General features: G+C 32.3%; 2 protein-coding genes across 3 annotated transcripts; both read left to right on the top strand.

Annotated features, from left to right (window-relative positions):
- The first annotated feature begins 12,490 nt into the window (after positions 1-12,490).
- On the top strand, positions 12,491-14,599 carry LOC656290 (UDP-glycosyltransferase UGT5-like). The gene is made up of 4 exons (XM_962831.5): positions 12,491-12,869; positions 12,916-13,731; positions 13,779-13,998; positions 14,049-14,599. The coding sequence occupies exons 1-4, from the start codon at positions 12,629-12,631 to the stop codon at positions 14,329-14,331; spliced, it is 1,560 nt and encodes a 519-aa protein (XP_967924.1). The 5' UTR covers positions 12,491-12,628; the 3' UTR covers positions 14,332-14,599.
- A 2,961-nt stretch (positions 14,600-17,560) lies between these two features.
- On the top strand, positions 17,561-21,235 carry LOC656209 (UDP-glycosyltransferase UGT5-like). 2 transcript variants are annotated; one of them, XM_064354791.1, is made up of 5 exons: positions 17,561-17,622; positions 17,675-17,930; positions 17,978-18,793; positions 20,626-20,845; positions 20,894-21,235. In XM_064354791.1, exons 2-5 carry the CDS (start codon positions 17,684-17,686, stop codon positions 21,183-21,185), a joined length of 1,575 nt encoding a protein of 524 aa, XP_064210861.1. In that variant the 5' UTR covers positions 17,561-17,622; positions 17,675-17,683; the 3' UTR covers positions 21,186-21,235. The 2 variants fall into 2 exon arrangements, with proteins under 2 accessions (XP_064210861.1, XP_015838842.1); XM_015983356.1 differs by lacking the exon at positions 17,561-17,622 and having other exon boundaries at positions 17,666-17,930.
- Positions 21,236-21,337: the final 102 nt, after the last annotated feature.

The raw sequence follows: 21,337 nt of genomic DNA, 5'->3' as shown, positions 1-21,337 counted from the left end.
TACTTGAAGTAAGTAGTATAAGTAAAGTTTTTTGTCTTAGATACTTCCCATAAACTTAAGTACTATCTCACTAGGGCGAACGAATCCTCACAAGGCTACAAACACCATTCCTAACACTATTTTCACTTTACGAAAAATAAAAAAATAAATGTCAATCAGACGACATTAGGAAAGCCGTAGCATTTACTACGCACCGAAATTTTTGCTTTATGTAAAAGTTCATACTACAGTAAATGCTACAGAGTAAATGCTTCTACTTCAAGTAAATACTCCACGTCGTACTTTTTACTTAAAGTAAATACTACCTAACGTAGCATTTATTTCATAGTATACTTGAAGTAAGTAGTAAAAGTAAATACTTCAGACTTTGCTTTATGTACTTTGGTATATAGAGGACAATACTATAGAAACTTCCAATTAGCTGTAGTATTTGCTTCACCGTGAAGTATTTACTGAAGTTTTTGCGAAGTTGCTCAAGGAGTAACTTTGATTTCGTGATTTTGTCAAAAAAACTGTTCAAAATAGCTATTTTCACCAATTATAATATAAATCATAGACAAATACGTAAAATATTATGATTAAAATAAAGCAGAATTCTTTCTTATAGCTTTAATGCAGAAAATATTAAATGGATCAGGACCACCATAATCTATAGAAAATTAAATAGGATCAGAAAATGTAATAAAGTGAAAATATTTTTAAAAAGTGTTGTTTATCCTGGGTTTCAAGAAAGTGATTTTCTTCTAAACCAGTGCGTAAAACTGAATCTGCAAAAAGAATAGCACACGCCCAGAGACCCAGAGCAATAAGACTTACAGACTGAATACCTACTAATACTAAAATAATAATAAAAAATTAACATCCTTTAACAAGGATCAATCCTTTGCATTTGCTTCCCAACATTATTTCTACTCTCACTTAACGTCAAAATGATAACTATTAACTATTGTTAGAAAACTATATTAAAATTAGTTAATAAAAGCAAAAAGCTGAAATCAAGATTTATTCACTTTGGAAATTAACACGTGTGGACTCTTTTACTGCCTAATTCTGTCAGCCCTGAAGACTGTTTCTATCTCTCGTCCTCCAGAATACCGTCCTTCTATCGCCTTTGTACTTCATGACCTAGGGAGTCATCCCTTGCGTTTTTTGTCCTAGATACTTTCCATAAACTTAAATACTATCTCACTAGGGCGAACGAATCCTCACAAGGCTACAAACATCATTCCTAACACTATTTTCACTTTACGAAAAATAAAAAAATAAATGTCAATCAGACGACATTAGGAAAGCCGTAGCATTTACTACGCACCGAAGTTTTTACTTTATGTAATAGTTTATACTACAGTAAATACTACAGAGTAAATGCTTCTACTTCAAGTAAATACTCCATGTCGTAGTTTTTACTTCAAGTAAATACTACCTAACGTAGCATTTACTTCGCAGTATACTTGAAGTAAGTAGTATAAGTAAATACTTCAGACTTTGCTTTATGTACTTTGATATATAGAGGACAATACTATAGAAACTTCCAATTAGCTGTAGTATTTGCTTTACCGTCAAGTATTTACTGAAGTTTTTGCGAAGTTGTTCAAGGAGTAACTTCGATTTCGTGATTTTGTCAAAAAACTATTTATAATAGCTATTTTCACCAATTATAATATAAATCATAGACAAATACGTAAAATATTATAATTAAAATAAAGCAGAATTCTTTCTTATAGCTTTAATGCAGAAAACATTAAATGGATCAGGACCACCATAATCTATACAAAATTAAATAGGATCAGAAAATGTAATAAAGTGAAAATATTTTAAAAAGTGTTGTTTATCCTGGGTTTCAAGAAAGTGATTTTCTTCGAAACCAGTGCGTAAAACTGAATCTGCAAAAAGAATGGCACACGCCCAGAGACCCAGAGCAATAAGGCTTACAGGTTGTACCTACTAATACTAAAATAATAATATAAAATTAACATCCTTTAACAAAGGATCACTCCTTTGCATTTTCTTCCCAACATTATTTCTACTCTCACTTATGGTCAAAATGATAACTATTAACTATTGTTAGAAAACTTTATTAAAATTAGTTAATAAAAGCAAAAAGCTCAAATCAAGATTTATTCACTTTGGTAATTAACACGTGTGAACTCTTTTACTGCCTAATTCTGTCATCCCTGGGGGCAGTTTCTGTCTTTCGTCCTCCAGAATACCGTCCTTTTATCGCCTTTGTACTTCATGACCTAGGGAGTCTTCCCTTGCGTTTTTTGTCTTAGATACTTCCCATAAACTTAAGTACTATCTCACTAGGGCGAACGAATCCTCACAAGGCTACAAACACCATTCCTAACACTATTTTCACTTTACGAAAAATAAAAAAATAAATGTCAATCAGACGACATTAGGAAAGCCGTAGAATTTACTACGCACCGAAATTTTTGCTTTATGTAAAAGTTCATACTACAGTAAATGCTACAGAGTAAATGCTTCTACTTCAAGTAAATACTCCACGTCGTACTTTTTACTTCAAACAAATACTACCTAACGTAGCATTTACTTTACAGTATACTTGAAGTAAGTAGTATAAGTAAATACTTCAGACTTTGCTTTATGTACTTTGATATATAGAGGACAATACTATAGAAACTTCCAATTAGCTGTAGTATTTGCTTTACCGTCAAGTATTTACTGAAGTTTTTGCGAAGTTGTTCAAGGAGTAACTTCGATTTCGTGATTTTGTCAAAAAACTATTTATAATAGCTATTTTCACCAATTATAATATAAATCATAGACAAATACGTAAAATATTATAATTAAAATAAAGCAGAATTCTTTCTTATAGCTTTAATGCAGAAAATATTAAATGGATCAGGACCATCATAATCTATAGAAAATTAAATAGGATCAGAAAATGTAATAAAGTGAAAATATTTTTAAAAAGTGTTGTTTATCCTGGGTTTCAAGAGAGTGATTTTCTTCTAAACCAGTGCGTAAAACTGAATCTGCAAAAAGAATAGCACACGCCCAGAGACCCAGAGCAATAAGACTTACAGATTGAATACCTACTAATACTAAAATAATAATAAAAAATTAACATCCTTTAACAAAGGATCAATCCTTTACATTTGCTTCCCAACATTATTTCTACTCTCACTTAACGTCAAAATGATAACTATTAACTATTGTTAGAAAACTTTATTAAAATTAGTTAAATAAAAGCAAAAAGCTCAAATCAAGATTTATTCACTTTGGTAATTAACACGTGTGGACTCTTTTACTGCCTAATTCTGTCAGCCCTGAAGACTGTTTCTGTCTCTCGTCCTCCAGAATACCGTCCTTTTATCACCTTTGTACTTCATGACCTAGGGAGTCTTCCCTTGCGTTTTTGTTCTAGATACTTTCCATAAACTTAAGTACTATCTCACTAGGGCGAACGAATCCTCACAAGGCTACAAACATCATTCCTAACACTATTTTCACTTTACGAAAAATAAAAAAATAAATGTCAATCAGATGACATTAGGAAAGCCGTAGCATTTACTACGCACCTAAATTTTTACTTTATGTAAAAGTTCATCCTACAGTAAATGCTACAGAGTAAATGCTTCTACTTCAAGTAAAAGCAAATGCTTTTTTTAATCACACCACTCAATATCTTCACAAATAAGTGTCATACAAAAAAATCATTATGTATTTAAAATAATGCTTTCTAGAACAATTATCCCAAATTTCAAGATGTCAAATTTATTTCGTGAAATGCCCCACCAGTGATTTATTAGTGATGCCAATAAAGTCAACACGGCATCAAAATCATGTAATGGAGCAATTAATCGCCTCATAAACGTAAGTCATTGTGCTTTTATTACTGCACTATAAATGAAACATGGGCGTAACGCTGAATCAAAATGTAATGAAATTTCGGCACAAATCTTAATGTCGTTCGAACAAGAGGCGAAAAAGTGACCTTAACTTGATTTAAGAGTCTCAACAAGGTATTGATTTGTCAAGTTTCCAAGTATGATTAATAAGTTGATCAAACTTTCGAGATTCGGAAAATTTCTATTTTATTGGGGATTTTTAGCGTAAAATTGAACACTGTTCAGTGACACGAACAATCAGATTTCTTGAAGCGTGATTTTATTACCGTAAAGCAGTTTAAAATTTTAACACTTTTGCGACACTATGATGTCTAATACGTTTAGTGGAATTAAATTCGCTGATTTTCCGGTTGAGGCCAATTTAGCCATAAAGTGCGGTTTAATGCTGATGAAATATATCGTGTGTGTCTTTATAGGAGTTATAAAATATTAACTACATAAATGTGGCGGTAAAAATATTACGGCTCAATAAAAACTCAATAAATAAAAGGAAAATTCTGTCTCGCTACACCTTCGGGGAAAAGGAGCGGTGAAAATGTCCACCGGAAGTGGTTTTTCGTAGTTCCTTTTCCTTCCGGTCTCTTTTTCCTAAATGTGTGTTTTGAGTTGATTTATACGGCAGAAGATAAGGACGGCAAAATACCACCGTGATAAATTTGATATTATACAGCGAGAGCTCGTTTAGGTGCACTCTCTCCCTTATAGCCTGTTTACTTTGCAGCGCACTTACCAGAGAAAAATTCGCGACCTAATGGAGCAAAAATTCCTTTGATTGGCAGCACGACAAAAAAGATAGTTGTGGGTCTATTTTGAAATTGCACGCCAAAGGGCGAGTAAATAACCCTCTCAAACAACTGAAAGCTCGACTTGAGCTTTTAACTTGCTTGAGTTATCAGGGATTAAAACGGAAAGATTTGTACAATTTTCACAGTTCGATAATGTGTTTGTAATTGGATAAGTTATCGAGCTGGTGTAAGTCGGAGTGACAAGTCTCCAAGGGCCCTACACTCGGCTTAATTACTTCTGATTAGCTTAGTTAGGTAGTGGCAAGTGCGAGTTTGACTGACGGCAGTAGGGACGGCAATTTATCGGTTTACGGAGAACTGATACCTGCAGTCTAAACCGAATCGAATTAAATACGTGCGATGGTAATTTACAGTGACAACACAATAGGGGGCTGGGCGGCAACACTCAAAAAGGCCACTGTTTAGGTTTAAAAATTGGGGTGGATTAAAGTTGAACTATACTCAGAACGTCCGAAGCAAGCGCGTGAACGCAAAAATTGAAATTGGATTTTTAAGAAAAGTAATACACAATTTACAATTTTTTACAATTGTATGTTCTTCCTAAATTTAGTCACTATCTCACAGGTTAGTTTGTATTTCATTTTAAGTGTTTGTAACCGAGTTTAAACGGGTTAAAAAGTCGATTTAATTTGTTGTTCTATTAAAAAAACTGTAAATTCAAATTGCTTGAATAAAATATGGTGACTTTCTGCGGACCTTAGCAACAATATACAGGGTGCTCAAAAACTGGCGCACCAACTCAGTGGTACGTTATTGAGAAGCAAGTGCAGATTACGGGAAAAATGTAGAAAAAATTCCTAAAATCATATTTTAAAAAATCTGGAGCTACAAACTTATTGTGTTAACTTCTTTAGTTTTCATTATTTTTTTATGTTTTTATGTTTCATACCAGGTAATCGTTCCGTAACAAAACGATGAATGATTATTTTTAAATTTACTATCAGATTTTAGCAGTTTTTTTAATTAAAAAAAATTAAAATTCATCCAAAAAATCACAATGTGTAGATGTGCCAACACTAGAAATTATTTCCTAGGAAACCGTTTCAAAAATAATGTGTTTTAATTGTTGCTCAAATTCTATTGCGATCATGACTGTTAGACAACGTTCCCACATATCATTTATTTAAAATCCGTAATTTATCAATAACTTTAATACAAAGAATGTTTTTATTATTTTTACCTTTATATGTAACCAGTTCTCTACCACACACCACTGAGTTGGTGCGCCAGTTTTTGAGCACGCTGTACATAAATTTGAAAAAAATTGTTAGTGTCATTTAAAAATAAAATGAAAAAAATCTCAATTTTTAGCGATTTTATTTGTTTATTAAAAAACGGTAATATGTTTTTTGATACTTGTTTGTATAGGTCTTGTAAATGACTTACTTGTAATACTGTATTTTTTTCATGCCATTTGAACTTCAGGTTTTTCCATAAAAACATTAAGATTATTACGATGTTTACCCCTATATAACTTGGTTACAGATAATTAAATCGAGATAAGAACTGATCTGTGAGGTAATAAGTGAACCTAGGAATACCATCCAATTGTAAAAAATAGGTTTTGTTTATTATTTTTCTTAAAAATTGAGTTTCAATTTAGTGGATTCGCACGCCCGCCTGTACGGTGAGCCCAGTATAGTTCAACCTTAAAACTACGGTTATCTAAAGGTTAGGATGTGAAACGACGTACAAATAAAACGTTCCTGTCCTCGATAATTCCGATAGTGGCGCCAGAGAGCGCTTCTTACCATATTTTTTTCAGAGCAATTAATTTGAAATAAATTGTATTTGTATAATGTAATGATTAACATATGGCAGATAGAGCATTATGTTCTCCATACATAATGCGATATATAAAAAAAAATACTTTTACTAACTTGCACTCTGCCGTATACACGTTTTTTAAAACATTGCGAATACGGTTACAGTTGTAGAGAATTAAATTTCTTACAAAAAAGTCCGCTAAACCATATTTCTATCTACCATTTAGGCCTCAAAGACGCTCAAGCGTCATTTTGCCGGTGATCAAGTATTGGAAAGTTAATTTATACCTAAACGGTTGAAGATTCAAATATGGAGTTACGGACTTTTCTATAGAAAATTTAATTCTCTACAACTTTGTTCCTTACACTTTTTTTGTATCATCACCCGTATTTGTAGCATTCGCGAAATTATAATGCAGAACGTTAATTGATAATAGCTAGTAATCAAGCAATCTGTAATAAATTCGCTTTTGATCAGTAAAAAATAATGAATGTTTAGTATTTAATTCATTTTTGTACAGCAAAAAATTTAAATGACACGTATTTGTAACGCCAGTCTGATGTTATGTCAGAATTTATTGTTTTACATGGCACACTACACACCACACCAAGAGATTTTATTTGCATTTTTCAAAAAAAAGAATTATCTCCGAAACTATCAACTTTTGGAAAAAACTTTAAGAGGTAAAAAAGACGTAAAATAAGATACTGAATAATACTCAGTAGTAAAATAGAGAGGGTGCTATTTGAAAAAATCAAATTATGGTCTTTCAAAATTTACCAAAATAAATGTGTCATAACATGGTAATGCTACAATGCAAATGAACATTCTTATCGCTGAAAAATACTTCCAGCAGTTGTTTACATACAGACAAAATCCCAACTCAATATCTCGAAAACCAAGCACACTGCGATTTTTTAATTATGTGTCTGCAGCGCACAAAATTGTAGAGAAAATTAAATAACTTGTGAATGGTTAAAGTAAATTGCAAAAACTAAACTGATTTATAAAGCCTAAAAAGTGCACATTTAAATTTGTACAAATATACAAAGGGTGCCATTTAAAAAAACATGTTAAAGGCTGCACTGTAAAAATGAAACACCCTGTATAGGGCAAAATAATTTTAGAACGTGCACTTTGAGTTGCCATTAGCAGTACCATTTGATTCATTTCGATATTTCTGACAGTGTAGGTGCAATCGAGCACGCCCATATCAATGACTCACCCTGTATACAATTACTTGTCCTGACTGACTGACTGACTGACCCAACAACGCACAGCCTAAACGGCTCAGTATGGAGACTTGAAATTTTCTCAATAGGTAGCTTTTATAACGTAGGCATGTACTAAAAAAGGATTTTTGGAAAATCACCCTCTAAGGGGGTTAAATGGGGTGTTAAAATTTAAATAAAAAATCCGTCATTTTTAAAGATATATTCTTGAAAATTTGTATTTGGGCTTTTTTGTTAAAAAAAAAGAAAGTCGTATAAATTCGTCATTTTTAAAGTTAAACTTACATCCTTGAAAATTAGTATTTAGGGTTTTAGTTAAAAAATAAGAAAGACGTATTTCAGTTTTTTTGGAAAATCGCCCCCTAAAGGGGTTAAATGGGGTGTTAGAATTTGAATAAAAATTCGTCATTTTTAAGGTTATATTCTCGAAAATTAGTATTTGGGCTTTCGGAGAAAAAAGAGAAAAGACTTGTTTCAAAATTTTTGAAAAATCAACTTAAACGGCGTAATAAAATTTGTATAAAAATTCGTAACTTTTGAATTTACATTAATTAAAGTTGGTATTTGGGCATTCAATAAAAAGTAAAGAAACACTGTTTTAGTTGGAAATACTAACTCCAAGGGGGTTGAACAGGGGTTGGAATTTGTATAAAAATCTGTAATTCTACCCCCAATGGAATTAAACGCAAAAGTCCTTTATTTTTGAAGTTATATCTAAAAAAATTGGCATATGGACTTACAATTAAAAAGAAAGAAAATATATATTTTAGGATTTTTGAATTCTTACATCTGCAAGAGGCTTAACGGGGAATGAGTTTGTTTGCAATTATTAAAAAAAAAGCAAAATTTACTCTGGTTCGCATTGGGTCACTGTTTAAAGTTCACAATAAAATTATGTGTTTCTACTTTTTATTATAATAAGTTTTGCATTGTTTTTCTGTGTTTTAAAATGCTTGCGAACATGCGTGCGAAGCCGTGGGCAACTGCAGTAAATAATAATTTAACAGCGAAATGTCCTTTTCCAGGAGAAGCCATTTACGTCGCGAATCATGTAAGCTCGAAATTTAAGCGGCTTTTGCTTGTGGCTTTATCGGTACTTACTTACTTTGTTACTGAAGTTACTTATGTCAGATTAATTTCTCTTACTTTTTGTTGCATTATTTAACGTTTGAAATGTATCAGAATATAATACCATCAGCTTCATGAATGTTTTATAACCCGGCGATTAGAATAACAAATAAAGTTAAGCATAATTAAGTGAAAATGGTGTAGGAAGGAGCAGTTAATTAAAATAACAGCTCATAGAAATGCTCTCTCCAGCTGGAAGCACTTATAAATGGGTAAAGATCGGTTTAATAAACCAGCCGCTTCAATTCGCAAGAAAAACTAACACAATAAAGATTAGTTGATAATAAAGCTGCGAAATAGTTAATGGCCACAGAAAGTAAGTTTTAGCTCCGGCAAAGGCCCAACTTGGCCTATCACAAGTTGCCAAAGTAAGGGAGTTCGGGGAAGTTTAATGCTCTGTTTGGTGACTGCCAGTTTCCGGGCGAGACATTTAGCTAAACATAAATAGTTGCGAAAAATGAGTGTGATGATAAATCGAATGAAATTTTAAACTGAATAATGGATTTCCTCCGGGAAACAGGAGACAGGAATCATTGGGTTTAAAGATGCTCGTTTATTTATGTCAGCGGAAGGAGAAAATGCGGCTATTTTGACGTCGGATTTGCGGATTAAGACTGCGTCTTTCACTAAAATAGTACTTTCGTGAGAATATTTCATCCCTGGGCTTTTTAAACATTTGCAGCAGGGCGACCGGATCTAATGTAAAATGGATGAGAGCCGACGCCAAACGTGATTTGCTAGAGAATCACTCAAAATGCCTCAATTCTAATTTCGGGAAAATCAACGAAAGTATAACTTTTACCGCAACCGTGTTTATTAAAACAAATCTAATTTGGGTGTGTTTACAACGGGGTAATTTTTTATTAGGTATTTTCGGTGCGATCCAGTTCGTGTTGTGTTTCTCCAAGCAATAAAGTCCAATTTTACCCGTACATCAGGAACGATGCGAAGAATTTAAAAGTTTTTTATGAAAGTTCATTCCTCCTGTGTACCTCACCGAAAGTTTAATAATTTAATTAAAATTATTTCTTTTTCTGTATCCCAAAACTAAAACCGCACAGAAACCCGCGGTTGTTAATATTTTTTAGAATTTTTCTACATTTTATTATTATTATATACCTATGATTATGTAATTAAAAAAATAAATAATAATAATAATTTTTTGAAGGATACTACAATAAAGTTCTAAAAAAAACAATCGCTCATAGTAGAAAATAAGGAGGTTGTGCTTTCGGTTATAAATTATGAACTCATTAGTTATTAGTGATTCTCATTATTATTTACTATCCTTGCTTTGGCAACCTAAACAAATTTCGTCTGCAAAAAAATTAAAACAACTGCTGCCGTTTTATTTGTGATTTGGAGTAAAATAAAGACCTGGATGGATAAAAATTGATTAGCATTTTTATATCATTTGTCTGTATTATCTCTACCTAGGGAATAACTTTCATTTTAGGAAAAACGTTCTCACTGTCAAAACCAATCTTAGTAACGTAATTGTATCAAAGATCTTTTACATATAATGTAATTAGAACATAACATGAGATCTAAAATATACTCAGTTAGAGCAAGCTGTGCCTGCAGAACTTTAGCCATATTTTAGTCGTTTATTTACGGCCTCACTTTTAAAGTTATGTTGTTTTATGTTGGTTTTACATAGCACTTGATGTGGCTAAAGTCACACTTCACTTCCAAGGCTGGCTTAAATGAGTGTATTTTCGATCTCATGTTATAACAAATACATCAAAATTTTTAATTTTTAAAATACAATATTCACATTCAAGAGTAAAATTAAGAATTTATTTGCTTTTTAATAATTAACTGTTGTTGATAATAAGTGCTCAAGAACTTTTTTCTGTTCATTTTTTTTACATTTCATCTTAAAGAATTCTTTCTTATTTCTTGTTTCCTCGAGAGACTGGCAACGGTTTTTTTTCTTGGATTTTAGTTCTTGAGTTATTTCCTAATTTATTTTTATTTTCATATTATTTTATATTTTTAGTTAATTTAAAAAAATAGATTAATTTGATTAGCCTCAAGCTTGACTTCGCTTTACCATCTGTTCATTGTTGCTTAATTTTATTCAATAAAGGCACTTTATCATTATTTTCTCTATTATAATCTCATGTTATAACAAATACATCAAAATTATTAATTCTGGAAATAAATAATAAATACAATAAACTACTTATTTATTACTACTGTTTTCACATAACGTTTACCTAGCTCTTATAATTTATAGTTATTTAATAAAATAGTTTATCAATGAAGGCGATTAATAAACGAAACTCTTTCAAGCACGAACTAGCGATAGCGAGTGAGTGTATTTATAGTTGTGTTTTACCAACAGCAACGAAATACAATTATTTTTAATTTCGAAAACATCCAAAATGATTTTAACCTAAATTTTATATTTATTGACATTCAGATCATAAAAAATGTATCTGTTTCCTTCTTAAATTTCAACAATTGTAATATTAATATTATTATTATAAATAACCAAAAATAATTATGCATTATTAAAGAAAAGATGTTAGTTGTCATTGTTTTTTATTTGTATGAGTATAACTGGTGGTTTATATCAAAATATCATCATCAGTTACTCAAAATATCAACAGTTACTCAATGAAAAAGAGTGTATTAATGACATCTATTGACATACCATTTTTTGAATAAAATAATTCACTGATGTCGAAATTAATAAACGGTCAACAAAAAAATATATTTAGCAAGTGTTTAATTATTAATCTATTAGAAATTATTTTGTTCCCATTTTTTTAATATTAACAATAATTAATTAAGATTTTATTAATTTTAGGTCATTCTGAAACAAATAATGCTTAATAATTTAAATAATAAAAAAGCAAGAAAAAAAAAACGTTGCCATCCCAAAAATTACGTTTATTCGAATTTTGGGGGTTAGCGAAATTTTTTTACGTATTTTCTGCTCGAACAACATTTAAGCATGATTCATATTTTAAAATAACAACAGAAATACAAAAAATTTTGTTCAGTTAATTAAGAAATCAGTTTTAATTATAATAAGATATTTAAAAAAAATGAAAAATTTACATGCATTGACAAAAATACCAAGTTTTAACAGCAAACGCCGAATTTTGTGTGATTATTAGTTTTTAAGAGATTTGGATTCTAAATCACTTGACAGAAAAAACATTATTATGTATTTTATGTTGCCTACATAACAACACAAAATTAATTATTTATTGTTTTTATTAGATAATATAATTGGGGTTCAAGGATGAGAACCTAGTTAAGAATTACGACAAGTGTATACGTAATAATTGCATTTTTGATCCAAGATAATGAAAAATTGCAAAACAAAACGTATACTTGATACAAATATGAATAATACGAAAGATATGTGAAAATATTATTTGGAAATATGAGTAGATATTGCTAAAAGTACAAGACTTTTTACAAATATTTGTGACTGTAATTCAAATATTTGAAAAGTTATCTTTAAATACTCTGAGTCATTGAATGATTCGTCAAAAATTTATTATTTCATCAACTTACGAAATTTTTGCTAATCTGATTTTTCCGTACACCTTTGGAAGTATTTCCTCCAAATAAAGCTAAACTTTCCGACCTTCAACTTTGAAACAAATCACTCATTTATATCATTGCGCAACTCGCATCAAATTGGTGCTATTATTATCACTCAAACATAGTACAGTCATCATGATTTGAACTATCGGAAGAAATTCAAGTGGTTGTGCTAGAATTATCGCAAATTATATTGGGCACCTTACGTAAAAAAGACAAGTTTCGTTCATTGCGTGAATGAAAAGCCACCAAAATGAAGCTTACATTATCTCTACTAGTGTTTGTGTTAATTTCAACCGTAAATAGTGCCAAAATTCTGGGTGTTTTCCCCGTGCCTGGCCGCAGCCACTACATCCTTGCCAGTTCTCTTATGCGAGCCCTTGCTGAAAAAGGGCACGACGTTACGGTCATTAGCTGTTTCGGCGAAAAAATTCCCCCGAAAAATGGAACCTACAGAGACATTGTGGCGACTGGAGTTTTCGACGAAATGCAAAGTGAGAAACTCTCCGTCAAAATACCGCTTCATTTTGAAATTTTCAGAGGAAATGAACTCGAAAAACATGTCCATGTTCGAAATCGGGGGCGCAAGCCCCCTACTTAATGCTTTTTTCATGGCAGTTCTGTTGCCCGAAATGACCGAAAAGGCTCTAAAGCACGAAAATGTCCAAAAATTCATAAACTCAGACGAGAAGTTTGATGTTGTGATTGTGGAGCAGTTTGCAAATGATGCACAAAAGGCCTTATCGACGCATTTTGGCGCCCCGTTGATCACTTTCAGTACACTGGGGGCCAATTATTGGGTAAATCCCCTAGTTGGAAACCCCTCCCCGCCTTCTTATATCCCGGATCTGATGTCGGACTATTCAGTTCCAATGACATTTGTCGAAAGATTGGAAAATAGTCTTGTGTACGTTATGAACGAGCTGCTGTACAATTTTTACATTTTTCCGAAACAAAACGAACTCATGAAAAAGTACATCCCAAGGGCCCCAGCTCACATCAATGACGTGCTTTACAACAGTTCTATTATTTTAATGAACGCGCACCCCAGTATCAACCAACCTGTCCCATATGTGCCCAACATGGTCGATATCGGAGGCTTTCACGTCAAACCCCCCAAAAAACTACCCCAAGACTTACAAGAATTTTTAGATGGTGCCAAAGACGGTGTTATTTACTTCAGCATGGGTTCTAATCTAAAAAGTGCCGATTTGCCAAACGACAAACGCGACGCAATTCTTAAAACGTTCGCAAAATTGAAACAAAAAATTTTGTGGAAGTGGGAAGACGAAAATTTGCCGGGAAAACCACCAAACGTTAAAACCGCCAAATGGTTACCCCAACAAGACATTCTTGGTAAAAAATAACTGCGTGTTTGAGTAAACTATTTTTTAATTTTTTAGCACACCCGAATGTTAAACTTTTTATAACCCATGGTGGTCTTCTAAGCACCACTGAAACCATCTACCACGGAGTGCCCATTCTGGCAGTACCTATTTTCGGTGACCAGAAATTGAACGCAAGGTCTGCGGTCAAGGGTGGGTATGGAGTTCATCTGCCTTATGAAGAACTGAACGAAGAAACTTTAACTAACAGTATTAACGAAGTTTTAAGTAACAAGAAGTGGGTACTTTTAATTTATTTAACGCTCGTTAAGTTTTGTTGCATTGTAGGTACAAAGAAAATGTTCAAAAACGGTCGAAACTCTTCCACGACCGTCTAGTTAGCCCTATTGACACTCTTACTTACTGGGTTGAGTATGTTGTTAGACATAGAGGGGCACCTCATTTGAGAGTTGCAGCCTTGGACCTGCCTTGGTACAAATATTTGTTATTAGATGTTATTGCAGTAATTGCTTTAGTGCTATTAACTTTGTTGCTTATTTTCTGTTACGTTGTAAAATTAGTTTGCAAGAAATTGTGTTCAAAGAAGAGTAAGAAAACGAAGAAAGAATAACACGATAGGAAATAAGAATTGTATTTATAATAAAAATAAAATAATAAAAAATAAAATAAAAAGAGAGCGTATATGTGCGCACCAGGAGTATAGGAAATTATCATTCCCAAACAATTTGACTAAAAACATTAAAGATGCTAAGGCATGTTATCAGAGAAATATTATTAACTATTATCATTAGCTCAATGGTCCTGTAAACATACCAGGAGACATTTGTGATAATGTTAATGACATTACATGTTTGCCAATAAATTTTGCGAAGTTTTTACTGATGAACCTTTTATTTTACCTCATCCCAATGATTCCTGTATTGATAATATATTTATTCCGGAGGCCAAGCTGCTCGACAACTTAAATAAACTTAAGATATATCTTCTGAGCCCGATGGCCTAATTTTCCTGATAATTAAAAAACATTCTTGAGTCTAAACAAGCCTCGTTGTTCTATCATGAATCATATAATACTATATACTATATAACTGCATAATATGCTACCTTCAGAAGTTAAAAAAAAGAACACTATAAAAAATTTAAGACTTCTTTTAAAAAAATTTTGGTAAGCAACAGTTTCTACTCTGTAAAAGAGTATGTAGAGTGTTCTCGGATTGTTGTCTAGTGTATTTGCTTCTTGTCTAATTGTTAATCTCACTATTTTTTGTTTTCTTTTTTATATTAATTGACTTACATATCCATTGTTGGAATGGCAAAAAATGTGCAGCTACATTATTATTATTATTATTCTTTAGCGTCTGGTGAATTGCCCAATGACTGGAAGACCGCCATTGTTAAGGGAGAGAATACCCACACTAAACAGCGTCAAATTTCAGCAATTTTTTTTGTGTTTTACAGCCGTTTTGTGTAACATTTTTTAAAGTTATTTACAGGATACAATTTTCCACTCGGGCTGTAGTGCAAATGTGTCTTAAAATGCTGTAAGTGCTTTATTTAAATCAGAAAAAAACCTGAAAACTGGAAAAAAATTGGTGTACTTTGAACAATATTTAACACCATTATTGTGTGTTAAAGAGAAAATAAATTACTTTTGCACCTGTAGTGGACTTTTAGGAATAAAGCTGCTTTTGCTTTAACTTAAAATTGTCAATAGTAACTAGTAAAAATTTTAAAACAAACAAAAACGACATTTATTTTCGTGGGTTATGGCCTTAAAACGGAATCGTTTACTAAACACTTATTCTTATGCAAAATTTTTCGCTGAATTCGAATTTGAATTTAGTTTCTCTGTTTGGAGTTGCTTTCATCATAAAAAAGACGTTTTTGTAGAAATTCTTGAAAAACCTAAAATTGGTCAAATATTTCATTTACATCGTCATATCTTCCTTGTGCATAAAGCTGAAAACTTGTTTTTTTTGCAAAAGGTTGCTCAATGAATGCAGTTTTTAACGCAAATACACAGCTTTTAGTTTTGAGGAAAGAAAGAAAGAGTATAAAGGGAAATACGCAGCACTGCCACTTCAAGTGCATATCGTACTAATTTTAAATTGCAATAACTTGCTGAATGTTAAAGATATCGAACTGATTTTTGCACCAAAAATTTATTTAGCTATTGCTTCATTTCACCTTGATTATGTATGGGTCTATCTTTTAAGATAATAAAATTTCTCGCATCTCAAAAATTTCATTACACAAATATGTAACGTTACAAGAAAAATGCAATTTTCTCAGTTTTCTTGTGTCCTAACTAAAACTTGTGTTCATTTGTTGAACCCACATTTCTTGGGGAATCTTTTGCAAAAAAAATGAAGTTTCTAGCTTTATCCAAAAGGAAGATATGACGATGTAAACATAAAATTTTACCAATTTTAAGTTTTTCAAAAATTTTCACAATTCCAAACAGAAAATTAAACTTTGGATTTTAAATCAGCAGAAAATTTTGCATAAGAATCAGTAAAAAAAAACGTGTGTTCTCCAACCTAGACAGATAAATAAATTATTAATTATTGCGCGCTAGTGATGGACTCTTTCCTGGCCAATTGACCTAGAGTACATAAAATATACGACGACAAATGACTTGTGGACAGTTGCTATTTGAAACATAGGAATTTTCCCCTTTAAGCCAATCTTTAAAAAGGAACACACATTTTACCCGCATAATTATCGTCTCAACTTGGTTATTGTTAAAATAATTGAATCGCAAATTTTTGGCAAATTAGTAGACTTTTTAATCAAGATTGTAACGATCTTTTTTGTTGTTTGGAGGATTGGACCAATATTATTGATGCTAATAATTCAGTAGAAATCATCTATCTAGATTTTTCTAAAGCTTTAGGTCGGGTTCCGAGACATAGGCTATTGTACAAATTAAAACATAATGGAATCAATGGATCACTGCTAAAATGGATTGAGTCATTTCTGAGCGATAGAACTTTCAGAGTATGTGTTAACAACGATCTTAGCACTTCCAGGCGGTAATAAGCGGGGGTGCCGCAAGGCTCTGTCTTAGGCCCTCTCCTTTTTGTGTTGTATACTGCTAATATAGGATATAATTTAGCATCAACTGTTATGATGTACGCGGATGACCTAAAATTGTACAGTTGCAGTAGCAATAACTTTGTGTTATCTGATGCTTTTTCCAAAATATATGAATGGTCCAAGATCTGGTTGATTCCACTTAATCTAAATAATTGTATGGTAATATACTTGGGCAAAAATAACCTCAAGGTCTTTTATAGCATTAATAATGTGCCACTCTCAAACAGCGATTCTTGTATTGACTTAGTAGATGTCACAATTGCTTCTACTCTTTCTTGGACAGAGCACATTAACCGCATTGTGAAGGGGGAAAATCAGGTTTTCTATTTAATCAATAAATCATTCGCATTCGACTATTCGTAGATTTATCATTTTCTTCTAAGCTTTACAAGACCTACGTACGTCCTATTTTAAAGTTTGGCAATGCTGTTTGGTCTCCTGTTCTACAGCGTGACATAAGACTTCTGGAAAAGGTCTAGAAAGGTGACTAGGCAGCCTTTTCGCAGTTCTTATTTGTTCATCGTGTGAAGAAAGACTCGCATTAATGCACCTATCAACCCTGGCCCATAGACGCGTAAAAAGCGACCCCCTAACAACTTTATATAATATAATAATAATAATAATAATTTCTTAAATAAATAGTGACTTATACGAAACAGGTGTTCGTTATCTCTCGATTGCACTCCAACCATTACATGAAATACTTTGGAACTAAAAATAGAATGATGTTCTGCAGTATCACTTATCAGTTTGAAACGAGTTTTAACCAGGGTTCCAAACAAAATCATCTGATAAGACTAAAGTTGTAGCAATAAATTTAGCATTTTCTCGATTTGATAATTCAGTTTACACAGATCGTCAACATGAAGACCACAGTGCCATTATTATTGTTGGTGTTAATTTCAAGTTATGGTGTAAACAGTGCCAAAATTTTGGGCGTAATGCCCGTCACAGGCCGCAGCCATTACATCCTCGTAAGCACCCTAATGCGCGCCCTTGCCGAAAAAGGCCACGATGTGACCGTTATAAGTTGTTGGGGCGAAAAAAATCCGCCTAAAAATGGCACTTACAGAGACATTGTCGTAACTGGGGCTTTTGAAGAAATGCAAAGTTGAAGAAAACAATTCGTGTTTGGCTTTTTTATCAATTTTTTCCAGAACTCATGTCTGGGGCCGACATGAATCTGTTTGATATGGATAGTCAAAATCCGCTTGTTGGTGCAATTTTTATGGCTACCATGTTCCCAGCAATGACGGAAATAACCCTAAAGCATGAAAATGTCCAAAAGTTGATTAACTCGGGCGAAAAGTTCGATGTTGTCATTGTGGAACAGTTTGCCAATGATGCACAAAAAGGGCTCTCGACGCATTTTGGGGCCCCTTTGGTCAGTCTCAGTGGCGTGGGGGCGAACTATTGGGCCAACGCTTTAGTGGGGAATCCTTCACCCCCATCTTACATCCCCGATATTATGCTGGACTATTCAGTCCCAATGGCGTTTTGTGAAAGAGTTGTTAATAGTTTTGTTTACGTTTTTAACGAACTTTTACACAAGTTTTATATCTTCCGTAAACACAACGAAATTATGAAAAAGTACATCCCGAATGCGCCAGCTCATATCAGTGACGTACTTTACAACAATTCCATTATTTTGATGAACTCCCATCCCAGTATCAACCAACCTGTCCCATATGTGCCCAGCATGGTCGATATCGGAGGCTTTCATGTCAAACCCCCGAAAAAACTACCACAAGACCTACAAGAATTTTTGGATGGTGCCAAAGACGGTGTCATTTACTTCAGCATGGGTTCTAATTTAAAAAGTGCAGAATTACCGAACGACAAACGCGACGCAATCCTTAAAACTTTCGCAAAGTTGAAACAAAAAGTCCTGTGGAAGTGGGAGGAGGAAGACCTTCCGGGAAAATCACCAAATGTTAAGACTGCGAAATGGTTACCTCAGCAAGATATTCTTGGTAAAAAATATATATTTTTATATATCCACTTATCACTTGGAGAAATTAGTTCACTTTGTGATAAAAGGATGCTCTCTTCAAATATACAGGAGAGCGTTAGAAATTTTTTAACTTCTATGTAGCTAGAGCTTTAAGATTTTGTATACAATCGAAACCGACCATTTTGAGTTTAACTGAATTATTTTCAAAATGGCTGAATTTTCGGAACTACGAGAAATTGTCACCAACTTTAAAAATTTAATTACTAACCATCTATTTTTATTGCATTTTTGAATTCGCTTTTTAAAATTGAGTAAAATGTACCTATGCTCTAGTTGTTAGTAGTAATCTGTCATAGTTTTTGACGTATGTCAATGGGTGGTATGAATAAAAATGAAGTAGACGCTAATACCACAGTACAGTGAAGTAAATACTTCATGGGTAAAGTAGATGCTATTTTTTGAAGTAAATTATTTACGTCTGGGAACAAAATGTATACGAAAATATGAAGACTTTTTTTTACAGTTTTGAATTTTTTTACATTATTTTTTTCATTTTTAATTTTTTTATATTTATCTTTCAATTTTTTGTTATACTTGCCAGAAAGATAAAGAAATATACTATCAAGAATAGTAAACACTTAAAAAAATAAAAAATGACATTACTCAAAAACCAATGACTTCGCAAATATTACAGTGATGGCAAAATGTACCAATTTCGAGGATAAAATCGACCTGCTCGAGGATTTTTTCGAAAAAGGAAAAGTACAAAATTTTTATATTTATACAGATCATAATTAAATACTTACATCTTTTTTTAATAAGTTCTCTCATCATAATTTCTTCCAAGTCTGTACATTTTCCTGCAATGCTGTGGCCCTATTTTTTAACAAATAAATAAGAATTAGTCGCGTAGCATGTACTCGAAGTTCATGTAACCACAAGTACACGCAAAATTGAAGTTTTAGCAAATACTTCTTTGTCTAGTAGGTACTATAATCATTTTCATGGGAGATAAAACCTTCCGGAAAATTCAAAGTAAATACTTTGAACAAAAGTAAGTTCTTCAGCGATTAGAATTTACTTGAAGAATTTACTACAACTTTGTAGTTTTATAAATCATAATTATAATAAATCATAATTAAATATTAAAAGTTTTACTGCTTATTCGATAATGAACCAGCTAAAAACAAAAAAAATAATGAAGTTTGACAATTGTTGACCATTTTGCAAGGTCTACTTGATTAACTATGAAATTACGAAGTAAAATCCTCTTTTTTGTGATTTTTTTCAAAAACTGTAAGAAATAAGTATATGACGTCTTGATTCAACTCACCGTAAGAAAATAAGGTCGTTCTGTTTGAAAAAACTGAGTTATAGCAGTTTTTTTGGTAACCACTTTGAAAAAATCATACTAGCCATGAATTTTGACAGTTGACAATTTTGAAAATTTTAATAGGCTTTTCGAAACTTTGGTTATCGGATGCAAAAAAATATATTTACTTATCGCAAAGGGTTCAAGGGCTGTGATTTTTTAGATAAATTCTTGCAATTAAAAATTTTAACAAAAAAATGTCATATGTCAAAAACTGTCAGATAAGTACCAATTTACTCGTCCTGGGAAGTTGAATTCAAATATGCAATAAAAATGTGCAGTGACTATTTGAAATTTTCTGCTTGGCGCCAATTTTTTGTAGTTCCGGAAGCTTAGCCATTTTGAAAATAATTTAGTTGAACTGAGAATGGATGATTTAGATCGTATACAGAATTTTAAAAGTTAAAACGTTACTAATGTAGGCCCTAAAAGAATCACCCTGTGTATTTGAGTTTAGCTAAACTGCAAAATTCTTTTAGCGCACCCTAACGTTAAACTGTTCATAACCCACGGTGGTCTTTTAAGTACCATCGAGACAATTTACCATGGGGTGCCCATTTTGGCAATACCTATTTTTGGTGATCAGAAAATGAACGCAAGGTCGGCAGTTAAGAGTGGGTATGGTGTTTATCTTGCTTACAGTGAAATAAAGGAGGAAACGTTGACTAACAGTATTAACGAAGTATTAAATAATCAGAAGTAAGTGAAATCTTATTTAGTCACTTTTTTATTTTATTAAAATTAAAGGTACAAAGACAATGTGCAAAAACGATCGAAGTTGTTCCACGACCGTATTGTTAGTCCTTTGGACACAGCGATTTATTGGATTGAATATGTCATTCGGCACAAAGGGGCACCTCATTTGAGAGTAGCCGCCTTGGACTTACCATGGTACAAATATTTGTTGTTGGACGTTATTGGAGTGATTGCTTTAGTGTTGCTAAGTTCATTATTAGTTTTCTGTTATATTGTAAAATTAATTGCCAGAAAAATGTGTTCGAAAAAAACTAACAAGGGCAAGAAAAGCAAAAAAGAATAGATTTTTAAACATTGTACGTATTTTTTTATTTAAATAAATATTTAAATGAAGCAATTGTGTTTTAATGTGTACCCTCCATAACAGCAATTCAATTTCTTCTCTTTTTTGTGTTAGATACGAAAACGAAACGACTTTTAACCACGAGTGCAAAC

The sequence above is a fragment of the Tribolium castaneum genome, chromosome 2, assembly GCF_031307605.1.
Source record: "Tribolium castaneum strain GA2 chromosome 2, icTriCast1.1, whole genome shotgun sequence".
Lineage (NCBI taxonomy): Eukaryota > Metazoa > Arthropoda > Insecta > Coleoptera > Tenebrionidae > Tribolium > Tribolium castaneum.
This window is presented reverse-complemented; position numbering and strand designations above follow the sequence as displayed.